This window comes from Leucopleurus acutus, assembly GCF_964270905.1.
Source record: "Leucopleurus acutus genome assembly, chromosome: X".
Lineage (NCBI taxonomy): Eukaryota > Metazoa > Chordata > Mammalia > Artiodactyla > Delphinidae > Leucopleurus > Leucopleurus acutus.
The window spans coordinates 101,648,816-101,668,620 of NC_139148.1; the positions used below are offsets into that span (position 1 = coordinate 101,648,816).

General features: G+C 38.1%; 1 protein-coding gene across 7 annotated transcripts in view; it reads right to left on the reverse strand.

Moving 5' to 3' along the window:
• KLHL13 (kelch like family member 13) overlaps nucleotides 1-19,805 on the reverse strand; it is a gene marked incomplete at its 5' end in the record, with an annotated part of 111,924 nt that overhangs the window by 18,948 nt on the left and 73,171 nt on the right. For all 7 annotated transcript variants that reach the window (XM_082865392.1, XM_082865391.1, XM_082865387.1 and 4 more), the window contains 3 exons: nucleotides 1,266-1,462; nucleotides 2,017-2,149; nucleotides 18,662-18,803. In XM_082865392.1, the coding sequence (XP_082721518.1) occupies nucleotides 1,266-1,462; nucleotides 2,017-2,149; nucleotides 18,662-18,803 (472 nt within the window). The remainder of the gene's footprint in view (nucleotides 1-1,265; nucleotides 1,463-2,016; nucleotides 2,150-18,661; nucleotides 18,804-19,805) is intronic.

Genomic DNA, 19,805 nt, shown 5'->3' on the forward strand with positions numbered 1-19,805 from the left:
GAAAGACAAGTAAATCGTATGGTACTAAGAAAAGAGCTGTTTCCTCAAAGCTCATAGGCAAGAAAGTTCTAAAACGAAGAGTGTCGGCATAAACTATAGCACAAGTAAGCTTTGTCAGGGACATGTCTCTTCTCCTTTAGAAACGGGCTTTAGGATATCTGCAGAGACACTAGGAATGAAAAACATAACCTTTAAGACAATATTGAGTGTTTATAAAAATGCAGAAATTTTCAAAAGGGCAAAAACATAGTTATAATAAATGCTTCAAGGAGGTTAAGGAACCAACATTCTAATTACAGGAAATTTGTCAATATTGCAAAATTACTATGATATCATCTTGAGATAAACTTGCTTTAAATAGAGTTATCTAGAACAAAATTATTTTTTAATACTGTTATTTTGACGTGTATATGTTTATAACTTCACAAATCATGCTTCACCCAGTTTGGTTCTTTTCTTTCAAACTAAGGAACTGATCACAACGAATATCTTAAGTGATAAGTACAATAGGTCAACAGTGTCTATGGTTAGTGATTAGTTCCAAGGAAATTATGGCACTGTACCTAGTTTGGCTCAGGACAACCACGTATTGCTAAGATCAGTGCAAAGCAATGTTAAGAATTGATAAGTGTAAGCATCAAGTGTTATTAATTTAAGGGTCTCAACTAAAATGAGGCACTGTCCTCGGGAACCGGGTGACTGTAAGTAGTTCACTGATTGGTGGTTGTATGTACCCTCTTTTATCTATTAAAAAAGGCTGAAAATGACTCAGTAGGTGATGTGTCTCTATGGAATCAAGACTCATATCCTTACAGATTTACACAACGATGTTACTTCTTCTCAGGATCCAACTCCCATATTTAAAGGAAGAAAAAATGACTGAGTCTATCTTAAAAGACTTCTAGAACCTCAGATTACTTTCCACAGAATTCCATTTAAGGAACCTGTTTGTATAAAATCATTAAGGTGAATAAAACCAAATTATAATACATAACGTTAACAAACAGGTTAAGGAATATATCGTTATCAAACACTATTACTGTCTAATGTCATTTGATTACACAGAAGGCTTTTCTTAAGTGATTCTATTTTGTAAAAATGCACCTGTAATATTTTCCCATCGACCTGCTTCTAGACCATATACGACATGACACCTCTCTCTAATGGCCAGAGTTTCACGTCTATACAACAGATTCATGAGTCTACTCTAAACAGGCTATGACGGAGTCCACCGCAGGAAAAGATTTGATTTGAAAATGTCTTACCCCAGATATGAGAAATACTTTGCAGAAGTCCAAAACCGGTAGAATCTGTAGAAAACTGGCAGCTTCCAGTGTGTCTTGAAGGTTGTCCATATTAAGAGAAAGCTTTGCAGTGTAAATGAAATCAATAATTTTCCTTAAACCGACTTTGCTCACGCCATGAAGCTTAATGCACATTAAATCTTGTTCTTTCATTCCACCTTAAATAAAAAGACATTCCATTAAATGACCGTGGATAATTTAATTAAGGTCAAACTCACTTCTGCTGCTAACTAGATATGATAAAATCAGGGAAATTTTATTCTGTGCAGCATTTGTATCAGAGTCAGGTTTCTGCATATTTTATAGTTAAAAGAGAGTACTTAAAAAGGAATATCTCTATCCTAATGGAGGTGGTATACGATGCAAGTGCTTCCAAAATGTTCTCCTGTCACTTCAGATCTTTTGGTGGATTAGAGATTGTATTAGTGGGGATTGTATTAATCTCTGATGGCCCATTCAGATATGTGTCTGGGAGAGCAAAGCTATGAGATAAAGGTGGACAGAAGAATAAGAAAGGTACATCCGTTTTCCAGGTTAAAAAAGGGCCACCCACAACTGTACATACTGGGTGTCTACTCCTTTTGAAACTCCTCTTTCTTCTTGTAAAGACACTGACCAAAAGAACTGAATCTTCCTTTACCAATACAAGGATTTAAACACATATTTTTCATACTGTTTTAACGTGGAAGCAGAGTTTAGAAAGGCAAGCTACCTGTGAACATAGCCTTGAAGTAATCACTAGCAGAGGCCATCATGACTCTGTGCACAGGGAAGGCGTCATCTGTGTCCCCTGGCATCAGGGTCACGTCACAGAGCAACCCTTCAAGTCGGAGCTGGTCAAACCCCTACAACAAGAACATGAGATGAGCCGCTCGGCAAGGTAAAATGGGAATACAGATCTCTGTGTGCTAGAATTCTCTTGACGTATTAATGTGTGGGGAATATATTTGGAACATAAAGCCAGTAGAATAATGACTCAGAAGAAGAAAAAACTGAACAGCCTACTTGATATGTGGCAATATATATTTAACTCACTGTAGAAAAAAGATAACATTAAGATTAATTTGGATTAAGAACAAATAAGGAAAGAGTATATACATTCACTTATTTATATAACCATTGGCTCTCACAGTATTTTGAAAAAAAAATTACCATGTACACTTTCTTTTCCCATGTGCAGAATTAGTTCCAGTTTGTGAAGAAGGAAAGAGTTCTGGAGATGGATGGTGGTAATGGATGTACATTATGAATGTATTTAATACTGCTGAACAGTACACTTAAAAATGGTTAAGATGGTAAATTTTATGGTACGCATATTTTATCACAATAAAAAAATGGAGAATAAAAAAAGATTTTTGCAAGATGGAGTCCGTAGTTTCAAAAATGGAAATGTACTGTTATAAAAAATCATGAAGATACTCATACAAATTACTTTTATTTATTTATTTATTTTAATATATACAGCAGGTTCTTACTAGTTAGATTTATTTATCTGTTAGTTTGTTTATTTATTTATTTACGGCTGCATTCAGTCTTCGTTGCTGCGCACGGGCTTTCTCTAGCTGCGGCGAGCGGGGGCTACTCCTCCATGCGGTGCGCGGGCTTCTCATTGCGGTGGCTTCTCTCTGTTGCAGAGCACCGGCTCTAGGTGCACGGCCTTCAGTAGTTGTGGCATGCGGGCTCAGTGGTTGTGGCTCGTGGACTCAGTCTCAGTAGTTGTGGCACACGGGCTTAGTTGCTCCGCGGCACGTGGGATCTTCCCGGACCAGGGCTCAATCCCGTGTCCTCTGCATTAGCAGGAGGATTCTTAACCACTGCACCACCAGGGAAGTCCTACAAATTACTTTCTAATAATATAATGTAATATAATAATGTAATACAACAAGAACTAATAGCAAGGATTATTCTATCCCCTTCTTATTTTAATGACCCCAAATAAAACTTTTATTTAAAGTCGTGTTTCATGGATTTAAGAAGCAAAAGGCACGACATACTGAAGAATGCAGTTTCAGAAATAGTGATCCTGCACATATGTATAATATAAATCTTAGTCTAAACATCTTCTCGTCATAATTTTTAAATTGCTTTTTAAAGAAAATGCTTGAATCTACAGAACTAGAACTTCAAAGAGATAATGTGATCCAGCCACTTTCTCTCTGGAGAGAGATATAAATATTTTTACTCCAAAAATATTTATACATTATACATATACTTTAGAACAGGATTATGTATCATACTTTCCTCTCTCCAACAGTGATTGACATATGTTTTTGTTCACAAATATCAACTCTTTCACAAATGCCCCTTTTCCTTTGTAAACACAAACATTTCCCCACCCCCGCGCCCCCTCAATATTTTTCTTTCTCCATTGCTAAATCATCTCCTGTTCCTGTTATTTAGAGAAGTAGAGGTAAAAAGAGATGTCCATTTTAGGGAACTATTTTCATGGAGAAGGTAGGCAGTGGCTTTTTGAAAATTCACGTATGGAGTCTAAATTGCAGTAAGTTTAAGGGGATTGCCTTTCAAACGTAGGTGAGCATACGAGAATTGGGAAGTCCTGAATGCGACCACTGGGGCTGGGGATGGGATGGCCAAGCCACTGAGGAGGAGGGAACCATCAGGTAGAAGAGCTGAGGGACTAGGATGTTTGAATTCCCCAGTGCTTGGCACATAGTTGGCACTTAACAAATGTTCAGTTAATGCTTGACCAAACAAACCAGACTTTACCCAGAAGCCACCACCTGGTATTAAAAACAACAACAGGCTTCCCTGGTGGCGCAGTGGTTGAGAGTCCGCCTGCCGATGCAGGGTACATGGGTTCGTGCCCCGGTCTGGGAAGATCCCACATGCCGCGGAGCGGCTGGGCCCGTGAGCCATGGCCGCTGAGCCTGCGCGTCCGGAGCCTGTGCTCCGCAACGGGAGAGGCCCCAACAGTGAGAGGCCCACGTACCGCAAAAAAAAAAACAACAACAACAACAACATGTAGAACTTGAATTTTGTAACAAGCTAACTAGAAACCAGGAACTTTATTTGTGAACCTACTCTCAATAATAAAATAAATTGTGCCTATAGTGCTTATTTGTGGTAAACTGTACAGGCCAAGATGAGAGAAGAGGAATTGAACCAGGGTTTGGGGGGAAAAGGTTGGCTCCCAAAGGCTTGGCTTTTTTCTCCTTCAGATAAATTTCAGGTTTAAAAAATTTAGATATATGTTTGTTGTAAAAATACAGAAGGATAAAAATAGAAAAGTAAAGTCCACCTCTTCTACTTACTAAGAGTAACTACTGTTAGCAGTTTAGTATATATACTTCCAGGCCACTTTCTACACATATGCATATAGGAGTTTTTAAAGTAGGATACTACACTTACTGTTACGTATCTTTTTTTTTTGGGCGGGGGGCCCTCCGGGCCGCACAGCATGCGGGATCCTAGTTCCCCAACCAGGGATAGAACCTGCGCCCCTGCGGTGGGAAGCGCGGAGTCTCAACCACTGGACCGCAAGGGAAGTCCCCTGTTACGCATTTTTTTAAACTCACCTGGGCTTCCCTGGTGGCGCGGTGGTTGAGAGTCTGCCTGCCGATGCAGGGGACGTGGGTTCGTGCCCTGGTCCGGGAAGATCCCACATGCCGCGGAGCGGCTGGGCCCGTGAGCCATGGCCGCTGAGTCTGCGCATCCGGAGCCTGTGCTCCGCAACGGGAGTGGCCACAACAGTGAGAGGCCCGCGTACCGCAAAACACACACACACACACAAATTCACCTGAGTGTGTAACACGGACAGCCCTCTGTCTCAGTACACACAAATCTACTTCATTCTTTTTAGTGGATGCACAGAATTTCATGGGGTATGGGGTCTACCATAATTATTCATCCATTCCTCACTTTTGGTCTCTCAACTTTTGCTATTACAAGCAATGCTGCAATGACCTTCCTTGTACATATGCGTACTTGTGTGAGTAGATCTGTGGGAGGTATTCCTAGAAGTGGAATTGTTGGTTTAAACAACATATACTTTTAAAGTTTTAATAGCTACTGGCAAGTTAAAGCATATAGTTTATCTTGGGAAATTTATCATACCTTGGGTACTGGCAAAAAAGAGAGATGTCAAGATACCCATCAGATGAAAGTAGGTACAGTATGCCATCTTACTTTATTTTTATTCAGCAAATAACTTTTGAATCTTCCTCTCTAAGGTATATGTGGATAATATCTTTGAAAGGCAATCATGGCTTCTTCAGTCAAAAGCAATGATTTTATCTAATCAGTTATTTTCTTCCACTAAAAAAAAAAAAACCCAAAACCTTCTCGGCTCATTTGCTGGCCCTCCTGCCTTTAAAATATTCCTACAAATATTTTATACTGAGAACTGAGTAATGTCAGTAGGCTTCTTTCCTACTATTTATTATTCCTTCTTTTCCCCTTTGAAAAAAGGCACGGCTAATGTTTCCTGTATCATTACCTGTGTCATTTCTCATTTGGTCCATATTCCATTAAAACTGCTTGTTGAGGTTTCTACTCAATCTTTAAAATATTCTCAGTATAATCTGGCATCCCCACAGAAAGGAAGCTGAGGCTCCTAGACCACTTTTATCACATTCCGAGTATTTTCTATCCTAAGCTTAATTTATCTACCTTTGGCAAATCGTCCGCTTTTGAGAGGTTTTGCATTTGTTTTCACTGCATGTAAAGTAGTTTCCCTTTCTATACATTTCATAACCTTTATTTTCAAATGCACAAATAATCCCACTATCCAATTCCATATTTGCTAATTTTATTCCTGATTATTGCTGTCCTTATGCAAATAAGATCTGTCAATTCAGACTGTTTTCATACAGACCTAAATATCTTGTTTGCATGTTGTTATCTGTACTATCCCAGCTGTGTCTAAAGAGAAAAAAAACTAAAGTTCCTCTACAACATACTTTGTCGTACAGAAGTACAGTCATTTTTCTAAACAACTTTTATACTCTAATCTTGTGAAGAATGTACACATGAAAAGAAGTGGGGCAGGGGGGACTTCCCTGGTGGTTAAGACTCTGCACCTCCAAGGCAAGGGGCGCGGGTTTGATTCCTGGTCGGGGAACTAAGATCCCACGTGCTGCGCAGCACGTCCAAGAAAATATAAAAATAATACAAAATTAGAAAATAAAAATAAGAAAAGGGGGGGTCATTCTCTTCCACAATTCTCATCTGCCCTCTGTATGTCTACCTTTTGCTTTCAGTGTTATAATCTTTCCCCCTATTTAACTCTAGGAATATTCTTGAAGATACCTTGCACACTTAAAATGTGTCCTTTTATTATAAAATCATTTTCTTCCACCAAATTTGTACTGATTCCTCTTGCCAGAATTCTATAAACATTTTTGTCTATTTCTGCATGCTAATCCACGATATACAGATACAGCTGTGTTTTATGCAAAATTGCTCAAAGTTTCCCATTAGTCTTTTTGGAGTGTCTTTAAACTGTTTTTACTGCTTTAAACTCAACTTCTTTCTAACTCAATCCTTATCTTAGTTCCCTATTTTTCTATTTTTTTCTGAGCCTTGGGTTCTATTTATGAGGGGATTATTGTCTGTTCTCAATTTCTTTACTCTATTATTTCCCTTTCCCTCTTCTATTAACATCCCCATATCTTCTTTTTTATTTCTTCTTCACATCCTTTTAGGGAAAAAATAAGCATTAAGAAAAAGGTTCTTAAAGAAAAGGTTCTTCTCTTCTCTGTAGTAAATTTACCTAATATATCGAAACTTCAAATACTATTAAATAGAGGGAGGTACATATGTCATACTCTGAAGGACTGAAACATTTTAAATGAGTTTGGTAAATTTTTAAATGGTCACGATAAAAGAGAGGAGGGTATGTACTGACATTACACAACTATAATATAGAAACCTGATGAGCTACAAATAATGTATACCAAAAGTTGGTTGGATGTCAATAGCTTTCAAAATAAATAGAATGCTACTGTGGAAAAAAAGGTAGATTGACACTCTCACGTATTAAAAAGTAATCTGATAAGCACATCTTTCCACTAAATTCTGCATTGGCAATAACTTACTAGCAGATTCTACCTAGTTTTGATCAGCGTAATTTCAAAAAGGAAGTGGAGGGCTTCCCTGGTGGCGCAGTGGTTGGGAGTCCGCCTGCCAATGCAGGGGACCCAGGTTCGTGCCCCGGTCCGGGAGGATCCCACATGCCGCGGAGCGGCTGGGCCTGTGAGCCGTGGCCGCTGGGCCTGCGCGTCCGGAGCCTGTGCTCCGCAACGGGAGAGGCCACAACAGTGAGAGGCACGCATACCGCAAAAAAAAAAAAAAAAAAGAAAGAAAGAAAAAGGAAGTGGAGTAAAAAGGAAATGCATCCTAAGAAGAGCAATAAAAATTATTAACTTTAAAACTGTTTTATGAACAAAGATTAAGGAACTAAAAGAAAAGAAGGTAGAGGAATAGGTTTACTCTAATCTTTAAGTAAATGTAATGTATTTGATCAAAGCAATATCACAGTCATGTTTTTATGAGACACTGTTCATTTCATTCAGAGGACAGAAAAGGAACAGATATTAATTAAAACTCTATTCTCATTATATAACACTGCTTGGAGTTTAAAAACTGCTAATGGCTTTCCATCACTGCATTATATCATTATATAAGGCTTTAAAGACTTCTCTAATCTGGCCCCAACTCAACTGTTCAACCTTATTTTTCATTATTTCCCTAAGTATGCTGACCCATCTTATCAGGTTGTTTTCGAGACTACCTCATCGGTAAAAACCCAGGCTTACTCCTTTTCCAGTACCTTTATTTATGCCAATTTATTGTGCTAAATTATGCTATTTTATTCTATTTTTCACATAGAATATCCTCCCTCCTTCAAAGCCGAGTTCAAATTTGACCTCCTATGTAAAGCTCTCTCTAACCAAATCTCTAAAAGACTTAGGCATCTGGAGTCTGTAATTAAATTTAGCATTTAGTTACAGCTGACCCTTGAACAACATGGGTTTGAACTGCACAGATCCACTTGTGAATTTCTTTCAGTAGTAAATATTGATACTACAGTACTACACGATCTGCGATTGGCTGAATCTGGAGATGCGGAACTGCGGATATGTAGGGCCGACTGCATGGAGGGCTGGCACTGCTGACCCCCGCATTGTTCAAGGGTCAATGTATAGCCCATAGATTTCTGTTTCCAGCAAAGATGAAGTAACAGGGAGTGGATTTACCTTACTTCTTGAAACAACTCAAAATCAGGCAAAATATATAAAAAATAATAGTTTCAGGCTGGATGAAGGAGAAGATCTGTGAAAGAGGAGAAACAAGTTAGCGGAGCCCCATGATTGTTTATGGCCTGGAGTTTCCAGAGATACAGGGAGTGGGAACCCAGGCGAAGCCCAGCATTTTCCCAGGGTTGAGTGTCTTAGGGCAGCTGGGTTTGTAGGGCAGAATACAAGAGGGGAGCTCTGCACAGAGAGAGGGCTATGGCGATCTACAAACAATCCCCCCTCAAGTATATAGATGAGTACTGATGAGTGCATTTGTCTGGGGGAAAGAACCACCTAAAAGGAGCACAGGGAACACTCTTCAAGGTTCGCCAAATGCTGGAAACAGATCCTATTCAAACCACAAGACTGGTAACCTCATAATACTAGGGCTTTGGGTAAAGAACTCAAAAGGATTTGTCTCAGTACTGGGAAAAAGTTTGCTCTAGAATAAGTGTGAGGTTCCACCTCACAAAGCTTAAAAATACATAGAAAATACGTTAATGAAAACAGAAGAACTGGGGAAGAAATCAGAAAGGAAAAGTGCCACCAAACTCATGCTGAGTCCCCACCCTACTCCCTACTTTTCCCCCCAGTGTACCCGAGCCTGGACTTAAGGCATCATATAACCTGGAGGCAGTCATCTGGGAGCAGACTGAGAAAGCTCTACTTCTGGCTGGAAGAGCAAGGAAAGGGATTCTGAAAGCTCACAGGGAGTGGAGAAAGATCCATTTCACTTTTTTTCCCTCTGTTTTCCTCTGAGCCCCAATCCCCAGGCAATTCCAAGGCACTGGTGGTGGCAACAGTGACAGTGGTAAGAGTGGTGACAGCAAATTCCTAAAATTCTGAGAGGAACCTTTTTTGATCAGATGAAGTCCCAGCTTTCATGCCAGAGGACCATAAGGAGAGCCCTACAGAACTGGGAGTACTGGGGAGATGGTGGAGATGGAGGATCAGGAAAAAGAGACCCCACAAAATTCCACACCGTGGAATACTGCTTAACAATAAAAAGGAATAGACTACTGATACACAAAACAAAGTAAATGGATCTTGAAGATATTACACAAAGTAAAAGACGCCAGTCTCAAGAGCTCACAGACTGTATGATGTCATCTACATAATATTCTCAAAAGACAAAAACACAGTGACAAAAAACAGATCAGTAGTATCCAGGGCTTAGAGGTAGGGATGAGTGTGACTACCAAGTGTAACAAGAGAGTATGTTAGGGGCTTCCCTGGTGGTGCAGTGGTTGAGAATCCGCCTGCCAATGCAGGGGACACGGGTTCGAACCCTGGTCCGGGAGGTTCCCACATGCCGCGGAGCAACTAAGCCCGTGTGCCACAACTACTGAGCCTGCGCTCTAGAGTCCGTGAGCCACAACTACTGAGCCCATGAGCCACAACTACTGAGCCCGCGTGCCACAACTACTGAAGCCCACGCGCCTAGAGCATGTGCTGCACAACGAGAGAAGCCACCACAATGAGAAGCTGACGCACCACAACGAAGAGTAGCCCCCGTTCGCCACAACTAGAGAAAGCCCCCATGCGCAACGACAAAGACCCAACACAGCCAAAAATAATAAATAAATAATACAATAAATAAATTTATAAAAAAAAAAAGAGAGAGTACGTTAGGATAATAGAACAGTCCTGCATCTTAATTGTGGTGATGATTACATGAAACAATATATCTGTGAAAACTCACATATGTATAGATCAATTTAAAAAAATCGGTTTTACTGTATGTTAGTTAAAAATAAAAGTATAATGATGGCAAAAGATATGCCAAGCTAACACGAATTAAAAGAAACCTGGCATGACTATAATATCAGACAAAATAGATTTCAGAGCAAAGACTATTATCTGTCTGATGAAAGATCTCAGCTTCCTCAAGAAACTAGAAAGAGCAGAGCAAATTAATTCCAAATTAAATAGGAGAATGGAAATAATAAAGATCAAAGTGGAGATGAATGAAATATAAAACAGGAAAATAGAGAAATGTTTAAAAAGCAACCAAAAAGCTGGTTCTTTGAGAAGATTCATACATCTGATAAAACTCCAGCCAGGCTGATTAGGGGGAAAAAAATGGAGAAAATACAAATTATCAATAACAGCATTGAGAGAGGTGATATCAGTAGAGACTCTACAAATATTAAAAGGATAACAAGAAAATATGAACAACTGTATGCCCATAAATTTGACAACTCAGTTGAAATGGACAAATTCTTTGAAAGACACAAGTTGCTAATAATTACTCTAGAAGAAATAGATAAACTGAGTAGCCATATATATACTATAAAACTGAATTTTCCCTGGTTAATTCTACCTTACATTTAAGGAAGAAATAGCACCAATTCTACAAAAACAGATCCAGAAACTTAAGAGGCGGAAACATGTCCCAATTCATTCTACAAGGCCACTATTATCCTACTGAAACCAGACAAAGATAATCAAAGAAAACTAAGACCAAAGACCCTCATGACCATAGATGCAAAAATTCCTACTATATCAAATCAAAGTTAATAATATATAAAAAGGATAATATATAATGAGCAAGTGGTGTTTATTCCTATAATGCATGGTTGCTTTAGCATTCAAAAATCAATTAATATAATTCACATTAATAGACTAAAAAAGAAAAATGATAAGATCATCTCAATAGGTGCAAAAACGTGTTTGACAAAATCCAACATCAATTTCAATTTGGAAAAAAACCCACAAAACTCTCAGCAAACTAGGAACAGAAAGAAACTTCCTCAAATCTATACCTAACCTAACATCACACTTAATGGTAAAAGAATGAATGCATTCCCCCTAGTATTAGGACAAAGCAAGAATGTACACTCTGACCACTTCTATTCAACATTTTTCTGGAGTTTCTACCCAGTGCAATAAGGCAAGAAAAAGAAATAGGAGGCATCAGACTGGAAAGGAAGAAATAAAACTATCTTTATTTATAGGTAAAATGGTTGTCTTTGTAGAAAATCCTAGAGAATCTACAAAAAAGCTTCTAGAACTAGTAAGTCAGTCTTTCAAGGTTGCAAGATACAAGATGAATAATCAGTAACAAACAGTATTTTATATACTAGCAAGAGACAATCAGAAATTGAAAGTATGTATTTGAGCATATTTAACTCTCGGTTGGTATGTACTGGTCCTCTCTATCACTTAAAACATGCTAAATATCAAAACAACAAAAATACTCATTTGAAAGAGCAGGGTAATGATACAGTAAAGTGGCCTAAAAGGAAAGGTGGTAGACTCTCTTCCAACTTACTTAAAGATACACACTCAACTGGAAGTATTAGAATAACCTATTGTACCCTAACCTGAGTACCTGAAGAACTATCCCCAAGAAAAATTATATATTCATTTCCCTATATTCTAGGTGACATTCAGGAAACTGAAATAAAGAAATAAAAAGTATCATTTTAATAAAAACTTCAACAATCTGGATTATTCAAGTTCCTCTTTTATAAAATATAACTTATTCTAAAATCATTATGCCTTTCTTATGCTAATAATATATTTTAAAAGTTGCTTATCTTATGATCATAAAACTTTTAAATAGGGTACAGTTCATCAACATGACACGATCAGCAACCCAAACGTTTACCTTAGGATAAGTATTTCATGAAGTTAGCCCACTGGAAAGCAATGCAGGTTAATTTGTATAGGCTCTTGAGAAAAGCCATTTCTTTAGCAGTCTATTACATAGATAATAACTTGAGACAATACAACCAAATCTGTCATTGACTTTACAACTAAAGTTGAACAGAGAAAATAAATAGGTAAAATGGAGGGCAGTATGGAAGAGCAATCTGATAGGCACCAATCTTAACATGAGAAAATATCCATTAGGCATCTAGACATCTGGAGCCGGGAGGCGTTTTCAAGCTTGATAGGCTGAAACATGGTACTCTACTTATGGCCTCTTTGTCCTAACAGGGATGTTTCCAAATGGCTGTTAACATTTTTTTCTCTTTGGATCCCCCATTCACCCCCATTTTGACAGGGGAAGGGAGGAAGGGCAGGCAGGCATGAAGACACTCTGTGTAATTCTGTTATTTCTATTAAGAATAAAATCTTTACTGTATCATTCGTGCCAAATTATCTTTTAGCCTTTAATATATCTTTTTATATTTATATTCAGTGAAAACTTAATATTTAAGGACATTAAAAAGAGAATAGATTTTAGAGCAAGATTAGAAGAAATACAAATTTACATTTAGAAAACCTGTGTTCAAGTCCTGGTTTTTGTCCCTTAGTGGGCAAGTGAATTTGGGCAAGCCTTCTAACTTTCCTGAGCTTCAGTTTCCCAATCTATAAAATGGGGATAATAATTGTTGCCTTTTGTACATCACAAAATTGTTTCACATATTAATGAGGCAAGCATATGTGAAGGTGACTTATAAGTGCTATCCAAATTCATTTATTCCATAAACAACATCAATAAGAGCAGTAAAAAGCATTGGGTACTTCCTCTGTGCCAGGTACTGGGCTAGGCTCTTTATATGTATTATCCCTTTCAATGATAATAATAATATTAATAATAAATAACAATCATTATAATCTATTGACATTTATTAATCATTCACCATGTACCCCAGCACTAGATCATACGCAGACAGAAACAACAAATTAGACTCTAGATCTTGTGGATCTCACTGATAGGTAATATTGATGGGCTAAGAGGGGGGTAAAGCAGAAGCTGCCAACTCTGCCTAGGTTACACAAACTCCAGCTTTAAAAGGCATTGAAATTAGCTGTCAGAAGAACAGATCCATGGGAGAAACTGTTTTCGGACGTCTCACTTTGCAGAATTACCCACTGCATAACTGTAGTGGGAAGAATGTGAGTTTAGGCCGAAACTGGAATTCCAGTTCTACCGTTTACCATTTAAGATGGATCGTTATGAATAAATAGGGGTTTACCAGACCAAGAAATTTAAGTAAGGGCATTCCAGGGAGAAGGGATGAGTGCAAAGATACTTAAGTATAAAAGAATAACATATGTTTAGGGAATAATGAAAAATCAGAAGTCTTCCAGAAATTTGCCTTGACTATCTGTCCCATTAACTCTACTAAGGTAAAGCAGTAGCAAAGATCATATGGTCGAATGGATAAAGGACTGAAGATTGGCAGAGTAGTTATGGAAGACCAATAAGGGACCACAAAACTGAAGGTGCTGGGAGAAAATACTTGCGAATCATGTATCTGCTAGGGGATTTGTGTCTAGAATATATAAAGAACTCTTACCACTGAATAATACAAAGATAAATAACTCAACTAAAAAAATGGAGAACTGACCTGAAGAGACAGTTCTCCAAAGATGACATACAAGTGGCCATAAGCAAAAATGAAAAGATGCTCAATATCATTAGCACTCAGGGAAATACAAATCAAAACCGTAAGATACCACTTCACACCTTCTAGTATGGCAATAATCAAAAAGATAGATAACACATGGTGGCAAGAATATAGAAAAATTGGAATCCTCATACTTTACTGATGGGAATGTAAAACACAGTCACTTGGGAAAACACCCTGGCAGTTGTTCAAAAGATTAAACACAATGATATATCACCTGACAATTCCACTCCTAGGTATATACAAAAGATAGATGAAAACATGTCCATACAGACACTCACACATGAATGTTCACAGCATGATTATTCACAATAGCCAAAAAGTGGAAACAACCCAAATGTCCATGAATGGATGAATGGATTTTTATAAAAGTGGTATACCCATACAACGGAATATTATTTAGTCATAAAAAGGAAAAAAGCACTGATGCATACTGTAGTGTGGAGGAACCTTGAAAACACCATGCTAAGTAAAAGAAGCCAGTCACAAAAGACCATACATTGTATAATTCCACTTACATGAAATATATAGAATAGGTAAAACTATAGAGATAAATAGTAGACTAATGATCGTCTAGGGGTTGGGGGTAGATGGGGAATGACTACTAATGGATACATACAAGATGATAATATAGATGAAAATTAAAGTTGTTACTTTAAAAAAATGAAGATGCTAAGAAGGGTATGATTTGATGAATCACCATAGTACGGGGTTTAAAAGATGTTAACAACCTGGGATAACAGGGTGAAGCCAAAGGAGGGACGTTTTCCATGAGAAGTAACCACAGTTGTAGCAGTAGTAAAGGAGTGAGGGAAGTGAAATAATTCTTGATTTCACCAATTACTACTTAAGCAAACCCTGGTTAATCTTCCTTACTTGAGTAAAAGTATTTTGCACTGCTAACTCCATCATGAATTCTCCCGGAATTTGTTCAGAATTCTAGGAATTCAAGCCTATCTGGTATCAAAATTATTTCCAGGCACTTTCTTTGACAGCCTAGTTTCCAGAAGCCTATTCAGTGGAGACAGTCTGCTGGAGCAGATCAAGCCAACCAGATGGACACCTTCTTTGGCACACCCATCACTTCTGATCAACATTTCCTCTGACAGCTTCCCTGTTTGGCGCAAACGGAAGGAAAATAAGTGGATATTTATTATGCACCTTACTTTCCCATAAATTGTCACATTTAATCCTCACATCCACTACGCACGTTACCGATAAGGAAACTGGCCCGTAGGGGATAGAGACTCTCCCAAAGTCACATAAGTAGCTGGTAACTAGGATTCCACTTTTAGCCTAAACTCATGTCCTTCCCACTGTAGTTGTGCACTAGGGTATCCTTCAGAGTGAGACTTCTTTAAATAGTTTTTCCCCATGGATCTGTTCCCCTGACAGCTACTTTCAATGCCTTTTGAAGCTGGAGCTTGTGTGATTGCTAATTTTAAAACAATGATAACATTTACACATTAAACACTTCTCTAGCTTGTTCCCTTGACAACCATACACCTAAGATTAGATACCAAAAAACCCCAGTCTCTGTTAGTGCTTGGACTTAAAAAATCTCAGTTAGTGAGAACATAATTTTTAATAGACTTTTTTTTTTTTTTTTTTTTTTTTGCGGTACGCGGGCCTTTCACTGTTATGGCCTCTTCCGTTGCAGAGCACAGGCTCCGGAAGCGCAGGCTCAGCGGCCATGGCTCACGGGCCCAGCCGCTCCGTGGCATGTGGGATCTTCCCGGACCGGGGCACGAACCCGTGTCCCCTGCATCGGCAGGCAGACTCTCAACCACTGCGCCACCGGGGAAGCCCTTAATAGACTTTTAAAGAGAGCATACAATGTTTTTCAATAGCAATATGGAGTGGTACCTCTACACCACCACAGAAAATATTATAACATAAAAAATCAGTTGAAGAAAGAATGAACTCTCGGGTTACTTTCACATCTCCATTCCTACCGCCAGCCTAGACCAACAAAAGCCAAGCTAAAACGTGACAGAGCTAAGGGTTCTAAGACCCAGCTACAACTGTTTGGTCACCATTATATTTTTTAAGTTAGACACAAAAATATTTCCATAGTAAAAAAAAATTAAACAGTGCAGGATTACCCAGAGCAAAGTGTAAGACATCATTCACCAAACACCAGCCATGTTTCCAGACCTTTTGCTATGCATTTACATGCATGTATATGTATACATATTGTATATTATTTCTACAAATAGACGGGATTATACAATATATATTGCCCTGTTACTTTTTTCTAAGCAGCTTTATTAAGATATAACTAACATACCATACAATATACCCATTTATTTTTTTTAACTTATTATTTTATATTGGGGTATAGTTGATTCACAGTGTTGTGTAAGTTTCAGGTGTACGACAAAGTGATTCAGTTATACATATACATGTATCTATTCTTTTTTAAATTGTTTTCCCAATTAGGCTGTTACAGAATATTGAGCAGAGTTCCCTGTGCTATACATTGGGTCCTTGTTGGTTATCCATTTTAAATATAGCAGTGAGTACATGTCAATCCACCCATTTAAACTGTACAATTCAGTATATGTACAACCATCTCCACAATCAATTTTAGGATTTTTCATCACCTCAAAAAGAAACCCCGCATCCTTTAGCTATCATCCTTATATCCTCTGATTTTCTCCAATTCTGAGCAATCACTAGTCTATGTTCTGTCTCTGTACATTTCCCTATTCTGCAAATTTCGTATGAATGGAATCGTATAAAATATGCTCTTCGTGACTAGTTTCTTTCACTTAGCATAATGTTTTCCAGGTTAATCCACGTTGTAGCTTGTATCAGAAATTCATTCCCTTATAGAGCTGAATAATATTCCATTGTGTAGCTATGCCACAGCTGTCCTATTATTTTTTCATTTAATATTTCCTTCCCATTCAGTACACACAGATCTAGCTCACTCTTTTTAGTGACTGCACAGTATTACACAGTTTTGATGCAACATAATTTAAGTAACCATTTCCCTACTGATGGATATTTAAGCTACTTCCGGTGTGTCCCCATTATAACAATAACTTGTAATGTCCATATGATACATAGGGAGAAAGGGAGAGGCCATCTCTCTTGGTGTAAAAAGGACCCTGCCTCTAGAACAGTGTTTCCAAAAAGTATGCTCCCTGGACCTACAGCATCACCTGGAAACTTGTTAGAAATGCACATTTCTGGGCCCGACCCTCAGAGTTTTTGAATCAGAAACTCTGAGATGGGGCCCACTGCTCACTGTTTAACAAGCCCTTCTCCTTGTGATTCTGATATGCAATAAAATTTGAGGACCACTGTTCTAAATCTCTTTGCACTGCAGTGGCTTTCATTAGTTGGTTTAAGGTAAACTTTAAAAATTAGCAGGACCACAAAAATTGGCTTTAACACATGACTATGGTCATGGATAGGGCAGAAGTATAGCGGAGGGGTAAGTGAGTTTCTATGTTTCTTTAGAGAAAGTACTTTAATATAACAAAAAACCTCTTCCTTTCATGCTTTTCCTAACTGTTTGACCCCTTATTCTCTTCCTCCCGTAATCTTGTAAAACCAACAATTAAACCATTTACATAAACTAAGATACCAGGAGATGGGAAGCTTTTCCTTCCTGACCCTCTCATTTCTGTTGATGAGATGATGAACCAGATCCCATTAGAATTGAAACATTGGAAAAATGAGATTTCAATGAATCACAGATGGGAACTAGAAGAAAATTTAGAAATCTCCCACTGGAGAGTCATAGTCTGGAGATAAGGAAAATGAATCCCAGAGAAATTACATGACACAGCGAGGCCACACAGCAAAGTGCAAGCTTCCGTCTCCCGTTATGCTATATGCTATACTATATACTATATACTCCTGGACTATCATGCATTCATACCAAATTCATCTGGGGAAATTTCTTTAAAAAATAGATTTAGAAGGATTTATTTTCCTTAACTTACTAAGCTGAGAAGCCTGATATAATTTGACTATATCTAACAGGAATTTATGGACATCAAGCATTACACTATTGCTCTGTAACTCGGCAACATCCACCGAGGTCAGGGAGTGTCCACAATAGCCAGAAGTACTTGGACTGCTTATCCCTACGTTACACAGCCCCACATTGCAGGGCTTTGGTGTTCTTTTGGCTTTCTATTGTTTTTCTGTCCTCTCCTTTGATGTCAGTTATTACTTCTTGCATGTATCAGCGTGTTTGCGTCCAGCGGCCCTCACCCCTACTCCCATACCTACAATTGCCAATGTGAGTTGAGACACCAAATAAATGCGATCTTGAGAACTACGATAAAGGTGTTGGGAAAATAGGTTGTGAGGGAGGAACTAGAAACTTTAATATGGGGACTTTGTGATATTTACCTTGGCTGAGACATAATGAAAAGTCAACGTTGCCAGACACAACATTCTGTAAGAATGTGGCATGACAGCAAGACCTCCCTTACACAAATGAAACAAAGAATGAACTCAGAATCTTTTTTAACATCAGGAAGGTATGCAGTTCCCCCCCCCCTCAAGGTTTCTCCTCTATTTGTTTGCTCTTTGTTTTCCTTATTCATAAACTTTATTTTAAAGAGCAGTTTTAGGTTCACAGCAAAACTGAGCAGAGTTCCCACAAACCCCCTGTCCACACACAGGCACAACCTCTCCCACTAGTGACATCCCACACCACAAAAACCCTGGGTGGTTTTTAAAGCTATGAATAATGCAACAGTGAGATTACCTGTAACACCACAGAACTGTGGGTATTGCTGGTAAAGATGCGTGTGGTTCCCGCCTTGGAAGACTGCAAATGGGAGGAGAGGCCCATTTCGCTGCTTCCAAGGGACAATTTCATGTGTTGATCTTCCTCTTCCACTAGAGATCTGAAAAGGTTTTTAAATCAGAAAGAAAAACAAATGAAAACTTGTCATATAATTCACAACAACTGGATGATTTAGAGAAACAGACACTCTCTGATTATGTGCCAATCATCTGACTATGGAATATACTGAATGTTGTTTCACTGTATTTTAGGCTCATACCATTCTACATCATAGAAGAAATAGATATATATTTGTAAAAAGCTTTCCGAGGTCAGAATAGATAAATGGGAACTGAGAAATCAACTAAAAGCTGGCTCAAAACTATAATTACAAAGGGTTTGTTTCTCTAGTGCCAGAGTAATTGTTTTGGTATTGGGTGGTTTGGGTAGCAATACCATCAAATTGTGTTGTTCACAGTTAAAATTACTTTGGAATCCCTACTTTTAGAAAGGTAAACGTAACATTTATCATTTATTGAACAGTCACTATATATCAGGTACTTGCCAAGAAATTTACACACATGATCTCATATAATCCTCAAAATAATCCATTGCAACAGGTATTACTAGTATCTCCTTTTTATTAAGGGTAGGGAAAATGAGCTACAGAAGGGTTACAAATTACTTACCTAAGGTCACAAAGTTATTAAAGGGACTGGAACAGGATTTGAATCTAAGTTTAGTCTGTTTCCAAACTCCAAAGACCCCATAAGTAAAAGTCAAAGATTAACTGTGGCATCCTAATACATTACTTCCTCTTGTGTTACTATAGTTCTAATCAACCCCAGCTGAACAAAAAAATTTACACATGAAAGAATTCCTTTTTCTAGCAGTATCTCTCACTAAATAATCACTTGGGATTATTTAGCGAAACAGCTACAGTGTAGTGGCCTTTTCATCTTTCCAAACAAACAAATAATAAAAATAATAAACGTAAGCTATGCCCGTGTATATATCACATTAGCAATTTTTCAGGGACCATAAAAAGCATTAGAGAACCTGTAGTCAACCTGTAGTTAGTTTCACAGAGAAAATGGCGAAATAATAGTTAAAGGCCTCAGGT